The following is a 25,213-nucleotide window of genomic DNA, read 5'->3' on the forward strand; positions in this document are numbered from 1 at the left end:
TTTTAAATAGTTACTAAAGCCATTGCAAATATTTTTCAAAGTTTATGTCCCCCCAGTGCGTGGCCGAATGGTTACGCTGTCCGCTTTGTAAGCGGATGATTCTGGGTTTGATTCCCATCTGCTGCAACCTTCCATCGGATGAGGAAGTAAAATGTCGGTCCCGGCCTTGGTTGTTAGGCCGTTAAGTCATTCCAGGTGTAGGAGTCGTCTCCATGCCATAAGTACAAACAACACACCAAACCAAGCCTACTCCGGTGGAATCGCTGGCGGCGGTTGGACTCGCAATTCGAAGGTCGTCAGTTCAAACACTGGGGTGGAAGGTTCCTTGGAGTAGAAAGAGGTTTGGGTGCTCTCCCCATTCAAGCCTTCGGACTCCTAGGTTCGAGCAGAAACTTGCAATAGAGACCACAAAAGACCCGGGGGTCGTTAATGTGGATGGTTTGATTTTTTTTGATTTGTCCCCCACCCCCTCTCCTTAAAAATTGATCTGAAAAATCAGGGAAAAACTTCAAAATTTTCATGAAAATAGAAGTCTAATCGATTGAAAACAATCTAAAATACATTTTCTGCATTCATAATCATATTTAGGATTTTTGGGCTCATTTAATTTTTTAATTTTTTTTTTATAAAATTCCGATGTACAGCACCGCAAAAAATAACTTTTTTTTTTCGCAAAAAAAAAATTTCGTCAATACATAGATATTTTGAAAACTAATGGTTCCATAACAACTGGACAGGTGTATAATGCTTTTTAGAACATTTTTTTTTTCATTAAAATGTTGAAACGATGGCTCATGGACATAAACTTCAAAAAATGTTTGCAATGGCCTGATTGCAGAAAATTCAATTTCTGATCCGAATCTGTAACATTTAAGTCTTGAATTGGTTTTGATATCATATGAGACATATTTCAAAAAAAGTCTAAATGTGTTATAATAATCATTGTTATAATGTTCTTAATCAAGTATCTTACATCAATTTAATGTTAATTTACCCAACCTGACAGCTCATCACAGACAAAGCCCCTTTTGATTATCTCACCTCAAGGGTAACATTTGCATTTGCACAAACAAACAGTCGGTATAATCCACGAGACATTTTCCCAACAAGAAAACGAAAAAAAAACCTTGAAGGAGGCTCGCCATATTTGAAACGAACCCCCTAATCTTCAAGGCACGTGCTTGCGCTGTAATTCGGACAGGATTAATCTTTGGCAATACACCGTAGTGCCTACCAGTAATACTTAGTCTTTGCGCTGGTAGTGTCCGTGGACGTAATCATTGGCCAATCTTGCTCCACATTCAATTCGAAGAGATTGTACCAACAAACATGCACACAGACACACATCTGGTTGGGCGGTTCAGGGTGTGTTTGTGAACCATCCTCTCCCCATGCGGGGTAATTCGGGAATGGGTTTAAAGTGCTAATCAACGTCGATAACTGGTCGCTCCGTTCTGCTCGATTTCAATTGTAACAAGCATTGATATTGGGGGAAACACGATAAAAAATGGACGATTAATTAGTGTTGCGGCACTGTAAGTTGGTTCAAATTTGAAATACAAGCATTAGCGTGGCTCACGGATATATGAAAAAGACAAAAGTGTTCAATTTCGAACGCCTCAACCGGAATTTTGTAGCAATGTGGCCCCAAAACATAGCCTGAAATTTTGAGCGCACGCTAACAAGCATATTTTACCCTCCAATGCCCACATTTCACATAATATACAAGTGAGGAAAGAAGCGTGGACATACCATACCAAATCTTCCGATTTATGAATGTGCCATGTAAGCTGATATACAGCCTCAAGTCTCCAAATCAAAAGTGCTCTGATTTGGCTCAAATTTGGAGTGGGGTTCTTTGACCCAAATAATTAGACCCGTATTTTTTTGGCGATTAGGGTGCTCCTATCCAAAATAAGGGGGTCCAAAAAATTGCATTTTTCGTCGATTTTCGCATAAAGCTCATTTTTCAAAAAATCACATCTCCGGAACAGCTGAACCAATTTTAGATTGCCACGTTTCAAAAGTTAGTTGGGCTTTAAGGAAAAATATGTGGAGGTTCGAAAAACCTAGCTGAATATTTGAAAAGGTTCTATGAATTTTTTTCCTGATTCCTTGTAATATTTTACATAACGTATCCAAAAATTGCGAATATTCTTTAAAACGATTTGGAAATATGATTTTTCTTAACATAAAAACTGGGGTTTTCAACGCGCCGCGGGTAAAAACCGAAAAATGACGAAATCGGATAAAAATCAACTTTTTTCACTAAAATTGCGATAACTTGAAAATTTCAGCGATGACCTATACATGTTAGGGTACCAAAATTTTTGTATTCAAAAGACGCAACCGACCAGCAAATAGCTAGGGCTTAAATTACGTTTAAAATCCGGTCATTTCGGTCCTTTTGGACCACACGGATCCCCAAACAATTATGTCACATCTATTTGAGAATCAGGGTTGTTACGGACGGCGCGGATCGCGCGGATGGCGCGGATGGCGCGTATCGCGCGGATCTGGCGCGGATTTGCTGGCTAATTTTGCTCAGGCGCGGATTTCGCGCGGATAGCAATTTTGATAAACAAAATAATTGAGAGCGATAGAATTTCTTTCAAATTACAAAGGAAAATATTATTACGAATAAAATAAATTCAATCTTTTTCGTTGAGTGCGAAAACATCAATTTCTAAGAAGTTGTTAACAAAGAAAATTTTCTTCTAAAAATTATTGATTGTTATTTTTTCTTAATACGAAACTTTGAAATAATCTTCAAGGAGCGATTTTTTTTAATGTATTGAGATTTGTTATATAAATTTAACATAACATTACAACTCATTATTTTTAAAACATCTGCTTAACAATTCAAAAAAATACCAATTTTATTAAAATCAAAATAACAAAATTCGAAAAAATTACAGAATTTTAAAAATTTTAGGCTATGAAACTTTGTAGATTTTCCAATTTTTTTAAATATAAAAATTTAAATTTTTAAATTTTTGATTTATTGAAAAAATAAAAAAAAAATGTTGCCACTCTGATTCAGATAGAATTGATTCTTCTCCCAATTATCACAACATGACGAAATCCACTTAGAAATCTGCTAAAATCTCCGTCTAAAAGCGAAATGTAATGTCAAAATTTACATATTCAAATAATAAAAAAAATAGAATTCATAATTTGAAATTGTCAAAACATTACAGACTCAAAAAAAAAAAACGTAAAAAAACGAATTATTAAATTGAAAAATTACGAAAATATTACCATTGATTTTTTTGTTAATTTTATTCTTTTAAGAAAGTTCTTAAGAGCGAGTCCACGAGCAAAGCATACCCATCTCGCATCGACCTCACCAATCTGCCTGAAATTTTCAGGGGTTGTTTGTACATATAAAACTAGCATCTGGCCAAAATATGAGCACTATAGGTCAACGGGAAATGGGGCAAATCGGGACACAAAGTTTAAAGGTTCAAAAACGTCAAAAATCTTAAAAATGCTATAACTTTGGCAAAATTTAATATAATTTCAAAATTCAAAATGCATCTGAAAGGGCTTAAAAAATGCAACAAAATGCAGGGTAGAGCATCCCAATTGGTTTAATCTAAAGGGAGTTATTGGCATTTTGGTGAAAAAATAGCATAATTTTCAAACTCAAATAAAAAAGTGTTCCATCCAGATATCAATTCGGTTCGACCTGCAGCTTGTAGGGGACATTTGGGACTACCATCTGAGACTGAGAACGCTTTGGGTAATGCAGTTTAACATATTAAATAGACACTTTTATTTTTTGTGAATTTTTTGGTTGTACATTTTTGCTCGGGGGACCCCTTAGATCCCATTTTCTGGTGATAATTTTATCATATTCGTGTTCCTGAGACAATTTCACAATGAAAACATGCACAAAAATGTTTATTTTCATCCATTTTAACCCTTTAAAAAATTAAATTAAAAAAAATCTTCGATTCACATTTATTGAAAATCAAGTTCGTTTCCAAGGATACTAGATGACACCAGAAAAAATGCAGCTTCTTAATTTTTTTTAATTTAATTTTTTATAGGGTTAAAATGGATGAAAATAAACATTTTTATGGATGGTTCTATTGTGAAATTGTCTCAGGAACACGAATATGATAAAATTATCACCAGAAAATGGGATCTAAGGGGTCCCCCGAACAAAAATGTACAACCAAAAAATTCACAAAAAGTAAAAGTGTCTATTTAATATGTTAAACTGCATTACCCAAAGCGTTCTCAGTCTCAGATGGTAGTCCCAAATGTCGCCTACAAGCTGCAGATCGAACCGAATTGATATCTGGATGGAACACTTTTTTATTTGAGTTTGAAAATTATGCTATTTTTTCACCAAAATGCCAATAACTCCCTTTAGATTAAACCAATTGGGATGCTCTACCCTGCATTTTGTTGCATTTTTTAAGCCCTTTCAGATGCATTTTGAATTTTGAAATTATATTGAATTTTGCCAAAGTTATAGCATTTTTAAGATTTTTGACGTTTTTGAACCTTCAAACTTTGTGTCCCGATTTTCCCCACTTCCCGTTGACCTAGAGTGCTCATATTTTGGCCAGATGCTAGTTTTATATGTACAAACAACCCCTGAAAATTTCAGGCAGATTGGTGCGATCCAAACGACGTCCCATACAAAGGGGTATGCCCTGTTCGTGGACTCGCTCTTAAGTTATCAAATTATATGATTTTTAAATTATTAAATTATTAAATTATTAAATTATTAAATTATTAAATTATTAAATTATTAAATTATTAAATTATTAAATTATTAAATTATTAAATTATTAAATTATTAAATTATTAAATTATTAAATTATTAAATTATTAAATTATTAAATTATTAAATTATTAAATTATTAAATTATTAAATTATTAAATTATTAAATTATTAAATTATTAAATTATTAAATTATTAAATTATTAAATTATTAAATTATTAAATTATTAAATTATTAAATTATTAAATTATTAAATTATTAAATTATTAAATTATTAAATTATTAAATTATTAAATTATTAAATTATTAAATTATTAAATTATTAAATTATTAAATTATTAAATAATTAAATTATTAAATTATTAAATTATTAAATTATTAAATTATTAAATTATTAAATTATTAAATTATTAAATTATTAAATTATTAAATTATTAAATTATTAAATTATTAAATTATTAAATTATTAAAATATTAAATTATTAAATTATTAAATTATTAAATTATTAAATTATTAAATTATTAAATTATTAAATTATTAAATTATTAAATTATTAAATTATTAAATTATTAAATTATTAAATTATTAAATTATTAAATTATTAAATTATTAAATTATTAAATTATTAAATTATTAAATTATTAAATTATTAAATTATTAAATTATTAAATTATTAAATTATTAATTTATTAAATTATTAAATTATTAAATTATTAAATTATTAAATTATTAAATTATTAAATTATTAAATTATTAAATTATTAAATTATTAAATTATTAAATTATTAAATTATTAAATTATTAAATTATTAAATTATTAAATTATTAAATTATTAAATTATTAAATTATTAAATTATTAAATTATTAAATTTTTAAATCATTAAATTATTAAATTATTAAATTATTAAATTATTAAATTATTAAATTATTAAATTATTAAATTATTAAATTATTAAATTATTAAATTATTAAATTATTAAATTATTAAATTATTAAATTATTAAATTATTAAATTATTAAATTATTGAATTATTAAATTATTAAATTATTGAATTATTAAATTATTTAATTATTTAATTATTTAATTATTAAATCATTAAATCATTAAATTTTCAAATTATTATATTATTTTTTTGCCATTTTCTTAGTTCGGATCATTTTCGGAGTCATATTTTAGATTAGAAAAATTTAGAGAAGAAAATAATAGAAATTTCGTGTTTCGATTTTCCAGAGTAAAGTTTTGGCGAGAATTATCAAGTACTTAATCCCTAGATTTTATAATTTGCTAATATTGTTTCAGAAATGGCAAAAAAGGTTCCATTTGGTACAGGTGGGATATGAATCCACAACTGATCAACGGTACTGATCCAAATGCCTTCTGTATTATTCTTTTTTCGTTTAAAATTGCATTCATTATGTTACTCTCTTCTATGTTTGTCGCGGTTTTTTTATATGGCGCGGATTTCGCGCGGATTGGGTTTTGGGGTCGGCGCGGATCTGGCGCGGATTTTTTCTCGTCTTTTCCGTAACAACCCTGCATGTCACATCTATTTGAGAATGTTTCCGCGTTGATCAACGTCGTTTAAATCAACGCCTCCGTTGACGTTGACGATTAAATCAACGATGGCTCCGTTTACGATTACGATTATATCATCGATCAACGACAGCGATGATATAAACGCCGTTGATTTCAACGTTTAACTGCACTACCTTCAAGTTAGACGTAGTCCTACGTCAAAAATAGGGTGAAAATGACTACCCGAGCGTCTATCTGTTAAAAAAATGCTTTAATTAAAAAAATAATAAACAACATTTGCAGATTTTTTTTTTGTTATGAATTTGCAATGTTTTTGATGATGTTGATTTTTCAATTTACATCATACTCAAAGGATGTAAATATTAGTGCTAAGATTTGTCCAAATTCACCCCAACTAACGGCACGTGGGATGACCGCCGTAACCCTCACACATGTGCGGAAGTTCGGCTTAGCGTTCGTTCGTTCGTAAACAGTCTGATGGGTGTGTTAAACAAAACGACTATCGCTATGTGGTGTGGCATTCTTGGTGTGATTATACTTACAGCCGCACACTACTGAGAGAGGCCGCCGCCACGCCAAGCCACGCGATGATGACGATGACTGTATTGAGCTGGCAATCGACCGACAAACTGACTGACTGACTGACTGGGTTCGCGAAGGCGGGTTTTGTGTTGATAGTATAAGAAAGCGCGCGAAAAAATAAAGAATGTAAATTAACAAACACACCGACACACACAAACACACACGTGTACTCGGAGAGAAGTGTGAAAGAGGCAAGGCAGCAGCAAAACAAAACTTGTTGCTTTATTTTTGCCAGCGTAAACAGCATTTGAACCCCACCACACTTCCATTGATCGGCATCAGATTAAACTAGTTAGTTGTGTTGATAAATAATTTCCTCGAATGTTTTGTTGCTGCTGCTGCTTGTTGCTTGTTGCGCTCAGCTGTAAAATGCTCTCTTATCGATATCGTTAAACTGTGGCACTTGATTGGGGAGCACGAATTATGAACTGCTAGCTGTTGTTACACTTACTCAGCTAATTGTGGGAAAACTTGAAATGCTAGAATGTAACTAATAGATGGTGGTTGATTGGATTGAACGTTTTTATTTGTTGTTTTTTATTTGAACAAAAGATCATAACTCAACAGAATTTTATCAATGAAACTATAATTCGAGCAAACTAATGTTCCGAGAGAAGTTAATTTTTTAGCGAAGCTTTTTGAGTCCCTTTAAGTTCCTTAATTTCATATTGAAAATTATTAAGTTTAGTTAAATACACCATTTTGGTTTTTTGAGAGTTTGAAGGTTGAATATTACCTCTTTTTTGTGCAATTTTACCTAAAATTATGTGCGCAAATGTTAAATTCAACCTTGTTTTTACACAAAAAGTGTCACCATTACCCTATAGAGGACCCAGAATGCGCCCACTTTGTAGTCGGAATCTAGGAAATTTGACGAGAATTTTATGACAATTTATGGTTTTCGGTGCTATTTGTTGTAGAACGTTGATAAGCTATTTGATTTTAAGTTTTCACAAGGTTTTTATCATTTACGGGTTCATTTTTGTTGAAATTTTGCGTTTTAATAAAGTGCTCTGAAGTGCCTATTTTCGCCCCCCTAAATCCAATTTTTGCCCACCCTTGGAACCAGTTTTCGCCCACGTCAAAAATCAAGAAATCAGATGAAATTATGGCACAAAGTTAAGCAAATAGTAGTAGTAAAATAAATTGAGGTTCAACCCCCCCCCCCCCCCTTTTACAGATATCCTACTAATTTTGAGGTTCTCTGTCTATTCTCCCTAAAGCCAAAACATGTTCTCACTCTGACTAAATCAAAATTCCTGATAGAACTCATGTGTCCAGTAACTGTGTGCGCACACAGTTATAATCTGCTCCATGTTGTTGTTGATTTTATTAGGGGAACTTTAAACCCATGGGTCATCCGAATTGACTCAATAGAAAACTTCGAGTACCTCTAAAATAAAAATATTAAAGCACATGTGCTATTTTAAAAAAATATTGTGTAACTACTTTTCCATCCTTTGCTCAATTTTTTCTACTATGTACCAGTACCACGTTTGAACTAGGTGTCCTACATCTCAGCTTAGGTTAACTTTTGAACTGATGTTTTCACTAAAACAGCCTAATGAATGAAATAAAATAAAATGATTAATTAACCTTTAAAAAAATCTAGAATGTTCGAAATATCTTTTCAAGCACATTTCGATGTGATAAGATATGTTTTTATGGTGACTGAAAACTGGATCTAGATAAAATCTGTTTATACCAGGGGTGCTCAAAGTTTTTGGAGGATGGGCCAAATTTGAAGCTCAAATAAGCTTGCGGGCCAAATTTACAAAAAAAATATTTTTAAAAATACGTTATTTTAATTTAAAAGACTAGAAAATAAATTTAAAAAAAAAAGCAAAGTAGGGGAAATATACCCATTTTAAGGCTAATAAGCGGTCGTGTTTGAATGATGCTGGATAATTTGGAGTGTTCCTTGAATTTCACTAAAACCAAGTACACCAACGAGTAGAGCAACTTTTTGTGAACATTTCTGTTTATTTTCACTTTTATTAAAAGTTATGCTATTGCTTGTAGCATTTAAAAAAAATATTTCAAACATGCATTTTAATCAGTCGAGTGCATTGGGCCACGCCCATTTTTCTATTTTCAGCTTAGTTATTTTTTCTGCCAACGCTCTTTCCCAGGCCTGCTTAGTGTTGCCAAAATTGATGAAATTTTAAGCGAACACTTACGAAAAGTAACATTTATAGAGAAAGTTTCCTGGCAACACCACAAGCGCTGGTTGATGTTGATTTTATTGTTTTAAGTATTTAAAAAAATCGCTGAAGGTACTTGTGTTTTCAATGAAAATTTTACAATAATTATTTTCAAAAATGTAAGATTCGACAAAAAGAAACATTTTAGCGAATAAACATTTAATCATCTAAAATGCACAAAAAAATCAAATTATTTTTGAATAAACCAAAACATGCTCAAAATGATTCTAAACGGAGAGAAATGCATTTTTAACATTCCAACGCCCAAGGCTCCAAAAAAGTTGGAACGGTAACTTCAACTCAATGGTTCTTGGGCAAAACTAAACCAATCAAAATGATTCTTCTTTCCAGTGATTTGTTGTCTAGGATGTCTAGATAATTCTAGAACTTTGCAGAACTTAATTTGATCAAATCTGTAATTTTTTCGATCAAAAACATCGTTCCAACTTTTTTTTGCGCGTAAAAAAAAATCGCCGAAAATTCCGCGGAGGTAGTCGTTTTAAAAAAGGTGGAACGATGTTTTCGGTCGCAGAAATTACAGATTTGTTCAAATCAAGTTCTGCAAAATTTTAGGATCATCTAGACATTCTTACAAATCACTGGAAACAAGAATCGTCCCGATTGGTTGAGTAATGCTCGAGAACCAGCGAGTTGAAGTTACCGTTCCACCTTTTTTGGGAGGCTTGGGCGTCCGTGTAAGTTGGACATGCGTTGGGCGTTCCAGTGTTAATTGATTTCAGATGATTGCACTTAAATTTCCATTGATATTTTGAAGTTTTTTGAAACAATATTTTCGCCTATGATTTTTCGAGCTAATTTTTGATAATAGGGGGAAAGGAGGAATGTCGAAAAACAGCTTTGAAAAATACTTGGAACAGCCTTATTCCTCCGATTTCAACATTTTGTCTGCCTTAATGCTGAAAGCCAGAATTTTCAAAAATGTTTGATGGAAGTTTTGATGATATTTTCTAGAAGATTACATGATAATTCAAAACACGTCCGCTGGGCATACTTTGGTCACCCCTGGTTTACACAATACTAGAATTCGCCCTGGGCGAAAATTGGATCTCATGTTTTTTTCATGACCCCAGAAATCGCCCACTTTATTTTATTGAAATAACCTTGGTAAACTTTTAAAACAGGTAAATCACTAGATTTTCATGAAATTCAGACATTCAGTGAAGCAATGAATTATACTTTTACATTATTTTCGGACAAAATAAGTTGTTTCCCTTCATTAACATTATTACCCGCTGTAGTCGGAATTGACAAAAATATAGCGGCTCTAAAATGCGTTTTTTTGAAGTTCCTATAAAAACTTGATAAACAATAGAATTTCAGTAGGTAAGTTTCAATTAGGGCTAGAAATGAATGAATATGTAAATCTGCATAATAAATTTAACCAACAAATGGTATAAGTTTCCTAAACACAGATTAAATCCAGTAGGTGGGCGCAAACTGGAGTAGGGCGAAAACTGGGTCCTCTACCCTACATATCACATTTTTTATATCTGTGTACTACACCCAAAACTGGGCAGCGCTGATCCGAGAGAATAATGGCCTCGAGACGAGAGAATAGTGGTACCATTTACGGACACAGAGAACACAGCTCGAGATGGGCGAGAGATTTATTCTCTCGAGGTTCATTTGCAAAAAAGTGCATCCATCAAAACAAAAAAACCAAAAGTGTCGACTACGGGAATCGAACCATAGACCTTTGACATACTAACCCAATGACTTAACTGCCTCGGCCACCACAGCTTGGTGACCAAGGAGTGGCCAGATGTCCATGTATGACACTTGTTGGAGATTTATTGTATCAATAAGCGAATCAACTCATTTTTTATGGTGGTGTGAGTTGGTAGAATTATTCTCTCGATTTTGGCGCTGAGCCCTCAATAAATTTTGAGTGAACGATTCCTTCGACTCGGTATTTTGGGTGTAGTGTGATCCTTATTCTGGCCGCGGGAACCCCTCCCACTAATTGCTTGAAGTTTGTGTGGGAAAAATCGTGAAAATGGCCTCATTTGGTCCGTCTTGGGGTCCCATAAGCCACTATTGAAAATTATAAATTTTAGTAAATTACTTCAAAAGTTATGCTAAAAATACGGTGGTTATTGGAAGAAAACCCTTCATGTTATACATTTTTAGAAAGGGTTTAAACCTTTCTAACACGTCCAAAAGGTTAAAAATCTGACCACCCTATCAAAAGTTACAAGCACTTAAGTGTTATTTATACAATTTGTTGAAGCCGAAAACGATTTGTTGATGAAAGTGATGTCCGGATCTATCATGCAACCCATCGTTGGATGTGTAATCAAAAGACCTTTCCAACGAGTCAAAGAAATCGAAGATCTGACCATCATATCAAAAGTTATAAACAGTTAAGTGTTATTTACAAATATTTTGATGAATGAATGTCAGGAAGGCACCTAAATGTGAATTAAGTAACGTTTTTTTAATGTGGAAATGTGGAAAAATGCCTAGTCATCGTCTAAAAATAAACGGCGTCCTATCTCGACAAACAAAACGAAGTCAATAAAGTAGTCGGTTTCACTGAAGGAAAAGTGGAAACGTGGTCTAAAAATGACAACACCATCCCCCTATAGTTGGTTCAAAACAAAAAAAGCACCAAATTGAACCTGTTTTGATGGAGTCGCTGGTCAGCGGTTGGACTCATAATCCGAAGGTTGATAGTTCAAATCCCGGGGTAGATGGGATACTTAATTTTAGGCTCTCTCTCTCCATCCAAGCTTTCGGATGCCAAAGACCGTGTAGCAATCTTGCAATAGAGAGACCGCGCCTGTCCTTTCGTTGCATTAAACAACCAAACCAGTCAATTTTTTCCCTCCTAAAAATGATTTTCCTGTTCAAAAGTCCACTCACTTTCCATCGTGTTGAAACTGTCGCTGATCCTTTCGTCGAAAATGTCCCGCCCGGGTTAGGTTAGCATTTGACATTTTGCGTTAATTCGAAATTGGTGTCTCCTAGAGATTTATAATTGCATTGGCGCGCCCGACTGAATGATTGCTAAATCTAATCATATGGTTGGGGTGCTGAAAAGTTTGCGCGTCGCTTTCAAACGGTTCAACAGCTGAGGGTGAGAAGGAGCGAGAGAGCTTTAGAACGATAAATAGCTCTTAGACACGATAGAAGGAGGGATTACTCATTCCATTCCGTTTGCCGATAATGGAACTGATTAAAATATGGTATGAGCGCCAATCTGTTTCTGCTTCGAATGCCAATTGGCGGGGACCGACCTGTTGCCGTGAATTTTATATTGAGTGTGGAGGGGGGAAGGATGCATCGATTATGGTCACAACCGCTCCAGAAACGGGGGCCAAATATATGCGCTATTATCAATCGAGTCGGACAGTTTTCATTTTCAGCTGCTTCGTATTGTTTCATATAATTATAATTATTAAAATAAAAAAAGCAAGAATACAAAAAAATCCCACCCCATCAATTACTAACACCGTCACGTCACTTCCGGTTGGTTTCTTTTTTTTTTCAAATGTGTTCTCCTTATTTTTTCCCCCGCCGCCACCGCATTGCTTTCGAAAACTGTGATGCTCGCGTGTGTGCTTCCAGAATTCGAGGAGTGCCAATCTCACCCCAACCCTCGGTGCACTGGGCACTTTTCGTGGCGGCTCGCTGCCCAACGTCAACAACGATAACGATAAATTTCAGGAAAAGGTTCGCCTGCAACACAGGGCCCACTCACAACATATATTTCTCACTCACTCTTCCTAGTATTACCTCCCTCCCGCCCTTCCCCCATGTTTCTATTTCGGTGTAAATGTTCTGGATTATGTTTGAGTTTTTCTCTTCATGGCATAGAAATTACTGAACACAAAATTAATAATAGCCTACATATTGATATTTGTTGTTATTGTTGTTAGCTAATCTAGTTTTAGAAAAATAGAGCGCGAGTGGCAGCAATTAATAAATTGTCAAAAGTTTTGATTATGACGAACAACTAGTTGTTCAAAAACAAACTGTACATTTATATATATTTTTTTATGCAAGTTAGGAATAACCAGCACTGCTCATCAGTCATCACACATATTTGCACATAGAAAACGCACACATCATGTTCAGTAGAGAAGCTTGCATTATTCTTAACAGTAAGCTTTAGGACACCTTGAAGTTTATAGATTTAAGAAACACGTTTTGTTAAGCAAGTTTGTATACTTAGCATATTACAGTTTAAAGCTTTCTGGAGTATTAAATGCTCAGATCTACTTGGCTAGGGCTGCTCCAGTTTTCGTCTAGGTCTAGTGCATAAATAACGTAACTCCCCTCTGCGTGGCTTTTTCTCCATACAAAATTTCAACTTTTTGTAATCCCCTCCACTCTCCCCTCTAAAAAGCCACGTGGTTTATGCACGAGCCCTTAACGAGCTCACATTTGAGATTAAGGCTCAGTACACCCACATTATTTAGCTTCCTAATTGACGGAGAATAATCTTATTTATAAATAGTTTACATCGATGATGCTGACGAATTTAATATTTTGCGGAAGAGATTTTTGGTGTTACAAAATTGCATAATTTTTACCATTCTAATGGAGACGTGGTTTTAAATCATATATTATTTGATTTGACAGCTCCGAAAGATTTTGTCTCTAAGGCCAAAGTAACTCTTATTTTTTTCGAATCAGCTTCAAATGTTTAGGCTGGTACAAATATTTTTAAAAGTTTTTGTCAAAAACAAAAATTGTATGGAAAAAAAATTGCATCGAAAATTTTCAAAAAATCTTAAGATTTTTTAATAAACCCAAACATGCTAAAAATGATTTTAAACGCAGGAGAATGTATTTTAATTTGATTTCAGCTGGTTGCACTTGAATTTTCATTGAAATTTTGAAGTTTATTGTAAAATTTTTTTTTTGCCCCCTGATTTTTCGGGCCAATTTTGAAGGGGGGCAAAAAAAAAATTACAATAAACTTCAAAATTTCAATGAAAATTCAAGTGCAACCAGCTGAAATCAAATTAAAATACATTCTCCTGCGTTTAAAATCATTTTTAGCATGTTTGGGTTTATTAAAAAATCTTAAGATTTTTTGAAAATTTTCGATGCAATTTTTTTTTTCGATGCAATTTTTGTTTTTGTTAGATCTTAGATTTTTTGAAAACTAATGATTGCATAACAACTGAACTAGTGTAAAATGCATTTTAAAACACTTTTTTCATTTAAATGTGAAGACTATGGCTTGTTATTTAAATCTTTATATTTTTTTTGCCCCCTCCTTGACCTCGGCCAGGGCCGAGGGACAAACACTTTTTTAAATATTTGCATCAGCCTTACGTCCTTGTAAAAAAAGAATGTTTGCAAAATGCAAAATTTAGTTGAAATTGGTTTTCCGAAAAAAAAATTGCCTTTATGGAGTTTTGGTGTCTTGAAAGAGTTGTTGCAAATGTAAATGGGTGTTCGGCTTTCGGCTTGGTTAAAATTAAGGGTGGTTTCCGATGAAAGTGTTTCAGACAATAAAACTTTTTAGGATTCCCGTTGGTAAATGGGAACATCCATAAACCACGTGGACACTTTTTTTTGGAAATGTCAAGAACTTTTTCTATTCTACAATACAGTCCAGACTCGAATATCCGAAGGTTTTTATAGTTTTTTTTGGATAATCGAATCATGAACATTTTTTTTGAGTATTTCTTTATTTGATAATTTTTAACATCAAATTTTAGTTCCGGGACCCCATTGCAGTCAAATTTGTATGGTAAATTTCCTATTAAATTACCAAATATTTCATCACCCCCATTTCACCGCCATCTTGAACTAAACAAAATCTAAAGCACTTTGACATTCAATTATAGCTCATACAAAGCGTTTTCAAATGAAATTGAGTGATAATTTGCCCAATAAGAAGTGAGCAAGTAAGTTTCTATCAAAAGTTTTGCAAAATTATTTTTTTAAATAGTGAAATCAGCAAATGAACGAAATTAGGAGAAAGCGCCAAATATACGAGAATTTCCCCGAGTTTAAATTTAAGCTCGACAATCAAATAAAAAAAAAATGTTGTTTTTTGTAATTCGATTTTCCGAAGTGAAATTTTTCCTAGGCCTTCGGATAATCGAGTGTGATATGTACAACTTTTCAGAATTTTTTTAGATTTTTTTTTCTCTTCTAGTAAGTTGTTGGGCGGCATGTTTCAATGTTGGCATAATTCAAACAATGTCGTCGAAGACTCCAACATTTTTTCTTATAATATATGCTCATAAATAAGTTTTTTAAACGTGGCAACAAGGGGTTTGAGAGCTCTGAAAAATAAGCATTTTTGATTTTTAAGTTAGAAATTACAAAAGCTTTATCATTTTGAGCAATAGTCACCCCATTGGTGGTATCGTGCGTAATTTTTGTAGAGGAAGTTTCCTCGAGATATTTATAATTGAAAATATCGAATTTGAATGGAAAAGTGTATGATAACACCCAAACGAAATTAAAAAGTTGCCCAAATATTATTGAATTGAGCCAATAGCAATTAGCAAAAATAGCAATTTTTGGTAATTTTAAAGTTTTCAAAAAAAAAAGTTGAATAATCAAATCAGTTTTAAGACATCAAATTTTCAAAGCTGCACAATTTTGCGGAACATCCAGCTCCAGTTTTGTAATAAAAAATTACAAACTTTCAGAATCTGTACCAGTTTTGCTGAGATTCCCCACCAGAATTACATTTTGATTCTTCACTCTTCAGGATGCCTACTGTGATAAATATAACGAAATAGTAAAAAAAAAGGAAATTTCCAAAAATTACAAAAAATCCAATAAAATCACATTCACAAAATCTTGTGAGACTGTAAATACAAATGGATTTCATAGTTAAACAAATATTTGGAAAACTTGCTCCAACATAATAGTAAATCTTCGCAAATAGGTTGGCTTCATTGATATCATTGCTTTATACATTAGGTATACGTTCCTCATCTTTCTTTTCTAGCCTAGATGGATGTTGTTATTTGATGTTGAATGTTGTTTCGACAAAAAACTTCTCAAAATACTAAAAGATTCCCTCTTTCATTTCCACAACAGGGTGACGAGACCACGACACTGACTGAGCTGAAATCGTACACAACGCTGGAAAATGCAAAACCCAAGAAAGACTCCGTCTCCAAAGCTGGCACCCCCAACCACAGTCGGGAATCGAGAGGTATGATGGATTTATTGTTTGACCTTTACTTAGCGTAATGTTTTGATTTCGACCGACCCACAGGACGAACTCCAGGTGGGCCAATGAGAAACAGACAATCGAGTCGGAACCATGACACATCGCCGTACGGCAACAGCTCCGTGCATCTCATACCACCAATGGAGAGCAACTGGCACCGGTCCATCTCGGATTCGGCCATCCACCAGAGTCTGTGTCAGGCACAGGTGAGAACAAATGTTGTCTTTTTTTTATGCGCAGACTAAGACTGATTGCGCCCTTTTTTCTTTCTTGTTACAGTCCGAGTCCAACCATCTGAACACACACTCACCCCTAACGTTAAGTCCAACAGTTCAAAGAAAAATTTCAAATGCTCAAAGTATCTCCAAAGTGCACCATCATCATAATCTGTCATCGCATCACCTGGACAACAACACCTCGCACGATATGAGGTCGCGGTCGTCGACCGGCCTCTCGAGGTTACCTGGAATAAAGTATGTTTGCTCGGTTGGCACGTCGTCGAAAACTTAAATAAAGTTAGAGTATTCCGGCCTACTTTGACTAACGTTTGTCTTTCATCTTCCAGCATTTATCCTTCCCAAAACCACAACGATGGTATCCAAATTCCCATACCGAGTAATACGGGCTCCCTGCCGGATCTGACCTCGGTCGGCTACCCAATGTACCCTTCGCCGTTGGATCAGGAGTACGATCACAACGCGCAAAACAGTAGCTATTGTCCGGTAAGTCCTGTCTTTTGCAGATACAGTAGTTGTACGGTAACTGGGCTGAGAACGTAGCCCAGTCACCGAATGCTGCTCGCTAACTGGGTTGAACGAAAAATAACGAGGGGACTGCCGATGCCTAATATTTTCCTGAGGAAATATAAAAATAAAAGTTACTCAAATTTATTTACAATGCTTACTTTTAATATTACTTTAAATGTGACTTGAAATTAAATAAATCTCTGGAAAAAGTTTTTTTATTTGTTGAACAGGCTTTAGGCATCATTTAACCCCTCGGTACTTTCGGTTTGTTTTGGTTTTTTGACGTTTGTCTGCTTTTTAACAGGCTACAGCCTAGTTATCGAGCGCCCAGTTAAAAAGCAGCCCAGTTAAACAACGCCCAGTTACCGAACAAGTACTGTAATCCCAAAACAATCCACTAACATTCCTTCCTCTTTCCCCTCAAGCAGAGTCCCCTCGGAACGTCCCCATCGTCGTTATCCCCCACGTCGGCCATCCACACCAACCACCATCCGCACCCGCGACCGAACAACTTCGGTGGAGGGCCAGGTGGTGGTGGCGGCGGCGGCGGCGGTGGAGGCTACCCAATTCCAACCAGCAGTCATCCCGGCAGTGGCAACGTTAGTCCCAGCAGCAACCACAACCACAACAACAACAACAGCACCAGTACCACTAATCTTAACAATGCCGTCGCCAACAACAACGGCAGCAGTAGTACTAACCATAACAATGTTAAAAATAACAATAAGAAGCCGAAAGCTAGTCAGGTAAGTAAACGATCTAGTGGAGAGAGCTTTAAGTTTGGCTCGATTTTGAAAGTGATGAGAGAGAGTTGATTAGCGACAAAATTTGCTCAAGGATTACCGATAAAAATGGCACAACAGCTGAATACTCTGCTTTGCACGTTTGGTTTATCTGTAATTCTTGCAATCGTTGGAGCCTGCATGAGTTTGATGTTTGTTTGTTAACATTACACTAGAAAACACAATAATTTCGATCGAAATTCACGAAACATTTATTACTAATGCAAGTGGTTTGTTGATGTTAAGTGTCTGTTTTGTTTAGTACTGGTAATGACAAAAATACAGCAGGGCAGAAATCATAATGTCGGTCTGATTTAGAATGTCTCGTCCTCGAGAGTAAATTTAAGATATTTGCGCTTTTGTTTCATTTCCATGAATCTTCGCTGCGGTTAACTTAACGCTGTAGGCCTGGCCTAGTATAAAAAGATGGATGTAAAAAAAGGAACAGGTGTTTGACATGGTTGGGACCGATGGTCGAATAGGTAATGCTCATGATTTTTTTTTATTGAGCAAAATCCAATTTATTATGTTTTGTTTGGCAGTTTGATTTCGACATATATACGTTTGCGTTTTCGCTGGTTTGCGCGAAGAAAAAGTAAAAGAACATCGAAATTTCTTATCAAATTTAGTGTCATGTCAATTTGTCCGTTGTGACCAAGGGATGTAAACCAGGTAAGGCTGTTTTTCCAGCTGTAAAAAAAAGGATTTTAAATTCTTAGAGATTTTAAGAAAAGTGAAAATTTGACCATTTCCCGGGCAAATTCCATTAGATTTTTGCCTAATTCACCTTACTGAAGGATATGCTATAACATCACTCGAAAAATGAACTTCTTAATTGCTCCTACTAGACCCAGTTTCACGTATACATACCGACTCAGAATCAAATTTTGAGCAAATGTCTGGACATCTCCAAAAAAAATCAAATTATTCACTCTACTGCATTGCCTTGGCGTTCTCGATTGCGAGATTCCTACTCGAAACTAAGTGTCCGAAGGCTTGATTGTTGAGGCAATTGCAAACCTCTTTTTACACCTTAGCTTCCATCCATCCCGGGATTCGAACTGACGACCTTTGGATTGTTAGTCCAACTGCCTACCAGCGACTCCACCGAGGCAGGACCCAGGGAGACGACTCCTACACCTGGAAGGCGATCAGACAAATCTCGTCTCAAAATTTGCCACCGGGACCTTCTGGGCTCGAACCCAGGCCGACTGGGTGAGAGGCAATCACGCTTACCCCTACACCACGGATCCCAGTGGACCTTTCCAATGAGTCCAACATATTGAAGATCTGATTACCCTATCTGAAGATATAAGCACTTTTATACTTTTTGGAGGCCGGATCTCAGATATTTCGATGAAAATGATATACGGATCCGTCATGCGATCCGTCATTAGTTGGCTAATTGAAAGTCCTTTCAAAGAGCCTAAAAATAGTAGGTCTGATAACCATATCAAAAGTAATGAGCACTTAAGTAATATTTTAGTACCTTTCAGAAGCCAGATTCCGTGAGGAAGGCACCAACAACCTTAAGGTAGATTAAGTAACGTTTTTAAGAAGGGTTGTTTAGCATACCAAACTGAACCGAAAAATGCTTTTAGTTGAAATTAATTTTTTGAAAAAATATTTTCGTTTTAAGCCTGTTACAAATTGTTTAATTTTTTAATTATATTCTACCTACGCCATCTTGGAATGCACCCTTCCAGGTGACTTTGGACATTACTTGGAGTAATATTTCGGGTTCAGCGACCCCAAACTATTCAAAATAGATCGGACACAAGTCTGTTACAAGTAGTTTGAGAATAAGAAAATATTCTATCTACGCCATTTTGTTTCTGAACTTTTACAGAATTGCAGAAAACGTGGCGGGTCAATTTCGACATTGTCTAGTCCCGCCTAAACAAAAGCCTACGAAATTACATAGAGGCATGCACCAGAAAGATCCTTGATCTATAATGTAGATTCTACATATTCTATTCTATGTTCATTTCCTAAGTCCAATTTTCAAGGAGACCGACCGGGATTTGAACCCTGCTGAATTCGCAACTATTCAGCTATACGAAGCCGGTTAGTTCGGATCGCTTTGCACTCTTCTACAAAATTGAAAAGCATTTGGTTTCTACAAAAATCTCACACATGTCATCTGTCACTTGATTTGACTCAAAGTTGGCACAGATTTTACATTTTGCCTATGGCATCCAATTAAACAGTGGTTTTTCAAAATTAATAAAGCTGCATAAAATGAACAATAAATGTTACCATGATGTTTCTGTACGAAGACCCTCTCCTTATTCTGCCTTGCTGTAAAATTCAAACGAAACGCTCCATGTCAACTAGGTAAAACCAATCTAATATTTAATATATATAATTCATCAAACTTTAAAGTTATTTAATTTTTGGTTATCTTTATGATATTTCAACTACTTTTTCCATTGCAATATTTTCCAGTGCAGAAGATCACATTTGATCAATTTTACAAACTAGTTTGGATGAGCCAGACTCTAAACTTAATGAACTTTGTAGTTCCTGTATTTTACTTTGTAAATTATTTCATCAATACAAATGGAGGCTTGAACGAGAACTGCAAACTAAATGTGTAATACCTAGATATCTAAACTTTGTTTTGACGTACTTATTCTAATCAATCATCACTCTCTAGCGAATATTGTATTTTCAGTTTTATGCTTGCAGCGGCTTGTTTCATTCGATGTGCTAGATTATTCACATTCTTCATCATTTAATTTTTACAGCCTTTTTTATCTGTACCAGATAGCAATAGATTTACATTATTTTCAAAGGTATATAATTTATTTTCCTTATTTTTATTTTTAGTTCTGTAAGCAAACTCGATCCGTGTCCTTACGGGGCTCGGTTTTCCGAGAATCCACTCTCTACTTTATTCATTGCAACACGCGTCTGTTTTATTTGACTGATTTTGTTCATACTCGTTGCTCGATTAGAACGCATACATGTGTATAAAATTTCATTTAAAATGCCACTAGAAAGCAACTCTGCAGCAGCACTTTTTGATGTTTTCTCTCCTTTTTTTTCCTCGTAATAGTCAAATTCGATGTACGATGAATAACGCAGTCGTGTGTTTACCGTAGAGCTAAGAGCGTGTATGGGATAATAACCCTGTGCGTCGTGATATAGTGTGTTGTTTTGTAAATTATAGAAATGTTATTCATCATACCTGGGCGGCACCTGGAAGTCACATCTGAAACTGGTTCAATTTAATGGAAGTAACGCATTAATCACCCCTCACAGGGTTATCGACCATACCAAAAAAAATACCAAGAACCTAAACCTGATTTGCCTTTGCTAACTACTATTAATAATTCATTCGTGGCTATCGCAGGGTAACAATACTTATGACGTTAGCCAATCGCCTCAGCCGCAGCAAACGCCCCAACAGCAGCAACAGCAGCAGCAACAACAGCGAATACCCACTTTAGAACAGATTAATTACGATAACTTCAGCCAACTGAACGACGGGCTGTCGTCGCCAAATCAGCAAAACTCACCCGAAAACATACTGTATGGATCTCACGGGAACATGTCGCCGGTAAGTGTTGCGCGACCTCAACCCTTTTGTTGAGTTTAAAGTCAATGAGTTTTTCTCACTTTACGTTTTTCCAGCATATGATGCTCGACTATCGGAGCAGACCAAGTCCTGGTTCCAGTCCCGGCCTGGTGATTGCGCATAACTTTGACTCCAACTCTAGTGCGCCGTGCAGTCCAGTGTCTACGAGTATAGGCAGTAATAATGGGTAAGTTCGCCAAACCATCAGTCATCACAGTCAGTTTACACTTTTTTCTGAATGTTTTGTACAGAAAAAGTAGTTTTTTTTTCGCTGGTATTGCGGTTTTTTGCACTGATTCAGCACTTTATTTTGATGACGTCTGTTTTTTTCCGATGACAGTCGTTTGTGACAAAATAAACCAAAAAAATGTTCTGCTAGTTTCAGCGGTTGTTTGCACTGAATTACATTTTGTAACGTTAACATTAAAAGTAAACAGTTCTGGAAGTTGTGACAAATGATAACACAAGAAATATCTGGCGAATCGGATGATTTAACAAATTATACTGGTAATTCGCAATGAGTGAAACTTTGTTGGAAAAGTTTTCAAAACTTGATTCTGTTGGTTTCGACAAGTTTGCGAACAAATTCCCGCTTCACACTACGGGTTTTGTTTACTTACATGTTGGAGTTCTTGTCAGTTTTTGATAAACCATTATGTGATTATTAAATTTCAATTGAGTGATCAATTCCACGACACTTCACCACATCAGTACACAAATTTAGCTTTTAAGTTTCACTTAAGAGGCAGTTTTTGTAAATATTGTTCGGTTTGTTCTAGAGGTCGTATCGAGGTGCACCGATTTAGATGAAACTTTCAGCATTTGTTTGTCTATATATACATGAGATGAACTCATACCAAATATGAGCCCTCTACACCAAAGGGAAGTGGGGTAAAACGGGCTTCGAAGTTTGAGGTCCAAAAAACATAATAAATCTTAAAATTGCTCGCATTTCTGTAAAACTTAATCAATTTCAACTCTCTTAGTTGCATTCGATAAGTCTTTTGAAGCACTTCAAAATTTTCCATAGACATCCAGGATTGGATTGACTTTTTCTCATACCTTTTGCAAATTAATGTTAAAAATATATATTTTTTAAACCTTAATTTTTTTGCAACAGCCTCCAACACCCATATGCCATAAGTTAGGGAATTTCATGGACTATAAGCCTACGGTATTAACTTTTTGGCCAATCGCAGTTTTTCTCATATTTTTTCGATTTTTCTGTAACAAACATTTTACATCGTAAGTTTTTGTCCTGTAGGCTTCCATAGAGGCACTTTTTGGTCTCAATTTTGTCATATTCGGAATTCTCGGAAAATTTCACGTAAGTTAGAAGTACTGGAGTTGTAAATTTGATTGGAAAAAATCAATTTAGAATGAATTAAAATATTTTTAACAGTTTGTTGGATTAGGGGTGAAACAGGTTTTCGCCTACTTGGTACAGCATTTGACGTATTGATCACATTAATGTTTTTCCGAGAACATTAAGATAGAAAATTTGGCTAGTCTAATATTTGGCACCATGAAAGAAGGGCTCTTTCCCGACATTCTGCAACTTTTTTTTGAAGATTTTTTTTTCGATTCTATAGGATTTTGCAGTGTTCATCGTTTGAATGGGAAATAAATCCACAAATTTTGGAGATAGTCACTTTTTGCCTTTCTTACAAAAGAAAGGTAGGTTTGCTTTGGAAAAACGCTGTTCTTAGAAATCTGAAAAAAATAATGCACGGTGGGAAATCGTCCCAGAAAAAAATCATATTACTAATTTGAAGGCCCGAAACCCGGAACTCAAAGCCTGATTTTTTAGTGCTCTTTTTCTGAAATACTTGTGCGATATCTGTATCCGCTCTTAAAAATGTGTGTCTTCCATCATTGGAAAACCACTCGTAAAACCCACAATTTTTATATTTCAGATTTGTAGCCGTGGGGTCGGAGACGAAAATTTTATTTTTCGATTCACAATTTTCGACCAGTAAATGTGGCCAAAGCCATTTTTAGAGGTATTTTTTTGGAAATTTTTCAGATGACACTATCAAATTAAAAGAATTCAGTTTCAAACAAAAAGCCATTCAAAAACATGCGCCATAAACTGCTTGGGCCCAAAATTTGAAGCTTTTTCGTCTTATTTTCACCATATTTTTTCCATTAAATTTTTGGTTTTAGACAGAATCATATACTGAACATCGAAGTCCCTCGTTCTCGCTCGAAAGATCGTTAATCAAGTCGTCAAGTCGAAGCATAAACGCCAGCACATTTACGCTTGCGCGTTTTACGCTGCACGTGAAAGTGTTCTTTCTGGCCACTCATAATAGATCGACAAAGTGGAATATCGATTCACATTTTTTAAGTTAATCATAGACTAACATTAAAGACTGAGTACCTTTTTTTCTGATAATGTCAATCCAATATGTTTTTCCCAATTAAAAGTAATTATCTTGCGACCCATAATGTATCTCTGAAATTAAAAAAATAAAAGGCACTCGAGGTTAAGCTTGAAAAGATTCGAATATAAGAATAAAGTCGGAGTTTCATCATTTTGTAAGAAAGGCTTATATTGAACCAAAAGTGATATTTTTTTATGGAAATTGTTCAGAACTCTGTTCTCTACAATGTGATTGACTCGATATTTTAAAATATTCTAGTGTTGTATAGCAGAGGATTGAAAAAATAATGTTGGGAACCTTTTGGGTAATAAATAGCTTTTAAGCTCGAATTTGTATCCGGGCAATCTGTTGTCGTATTTTCTTGACAAATTGTACAAATGATTTTTATTTGGACGTTTTGAGGTTTCCAGTTTAGATGCTGGGGTTATTTCAAAAAAAGCTAGAATTCTGGTAAATTTGGGTTGGAAACTTTTTATTTGAGGTCAAATGTGTAATTCAGAGTCTCTTGAGGCACATTCATATGAAATTTGATGGATATGAACATGAACCCATCGTTTCCATCGACTTTTCTGAAGAAAAATCCTGTAGAATCGAAAAAAAGTCTTCAAAAAAAAGTTACTCTAAATCCCCCGACGAAATATTTCGCCGGACCCCGCAAAATTTCGGAAAGAGCCCTTCTTTTATGGTGCCATATATCAGACTTGCTGAATTTTTTTTATCTTAAGTTTTTTCTAGGAAACACATTTCATTTTTAAAAAATGTTTTATTTAATTATTTTTTAAATCAAATTTACCACTTCAATACATTAAACTAACGAGAAAAAATCAATCGAAGTACCTCGATACGACTTGTTATACAAACTCGCTCTTAATTTCAAAATAATTTTAGCAGGGTTTCAATAAATGCAGGAATAAATAGTAACATCACATATTTTCCAATTTCAGACCAACTTATGACAAGTACCCATCAAACGAAGGCTATGTTTCTCACCTGCCCCAGCACCTAGAACACATAACCCTGGTAAGTCGCTGTCCGATTAGTTCATGTTCAGAATATGTTTTACAAATATTGAGTTTGCTTTAATCAAACATCCAATTAGATACTCTCTATAACAGACATGATTCAAAGTAAACAATAACGTCATTGCTATTTGTTTACTGTAAATATACTTCTCCTCATTTCCATCCGAGAATTATTTTAAAATCTATTAGAAATTCCTCCAAACACCCAAGCTTTTCACTTTCCTTTCTTTCGATTTGAGTTTCTTTGGTAAAATTAACAATTCGAAACCGCCTCCGTTCGAAACACCGATTCCGATTTGGCCGTTTTATTTCAAATGCAATGCTCTAATTATTACACCTTCGACTAATACCAAACGAACTAATGTTGATTCAATTCACTTTCCGATCGACTTCTCCCAACTAAAAAACAAAAAATAAAACTCATCAAACAAACAAAAAAAACCATCACC

General features: G+C 34.6%; 1 protein-coding gene across 9 annotated transcripts in view; it reads left to right on the forward strand.

Moving 5' to 3' along the window:
• Positions 1–25,213, forward strand: part of LOC120414660 (alpha-protein kinase 1) — a 62,123-nt gene that overhangs the window by 28,563 nt on the left and 8,347 nt on the right. For 4 of the 9 annotated variants that reach the window (XM_039575920.2, XM_052707259.1, XM_039575928.2 and 1 more), the window contains exons 2-11: positions 12,659–12,763; positions 16,109–16,226; positions 16,290–16,450; positions 16,524–16,717; positions 16,810–16,966; positions 17,416–17,736; positions 20,523–20,570; positions 21,131–21,337; positions 21,412–21,542; positions 24,687–24,762. In XM_039575920.2, the coding sequence (XP_039431854.1) occupies positions 12,659–12,763; positions 16,109–16,226; positions 16,290–16,450; positions 16,524–16,717; positions 16,810–16,966; positions 17,416–17,736; positions 20,523–20,570; positions 21,131–21,337; positions 21,412–21,542; positions 24,687–24,762 (1,518 nt within the window). The remainder of the gene's footprint in view (positions 1–12,658; positions 12,764–16,108; positions 16,227–16,289; positions 16,451–16,523; positions 16,718–16,809; positions 16,967–17,415; positions 17,737–20,522; positions 20,571–21,130; positions 21,338–21,411; positions 21,543–24,686; positions 24,763–25,213) is intronic. The other 5 variants (XM_039575927.2, XM_039575926.2, XM_039575925.2 and 2 more) reach the window with 3 other exon arrangements.

Source organism: Culex pipiens, chromosome 2 (genome assembly GCF_016801865.2).
Source record: "Culex pipiens pallens isolate TS chromosome 2, TS_CPP_V2, whole genome shotgun sequence".
Taxonomy (NCBI): domain Eukaryota; kingdom Metazoa; phylum Arthropoda; class Insecta; order Diptera; family Culicidae; genus Culex; species Culex pipiens.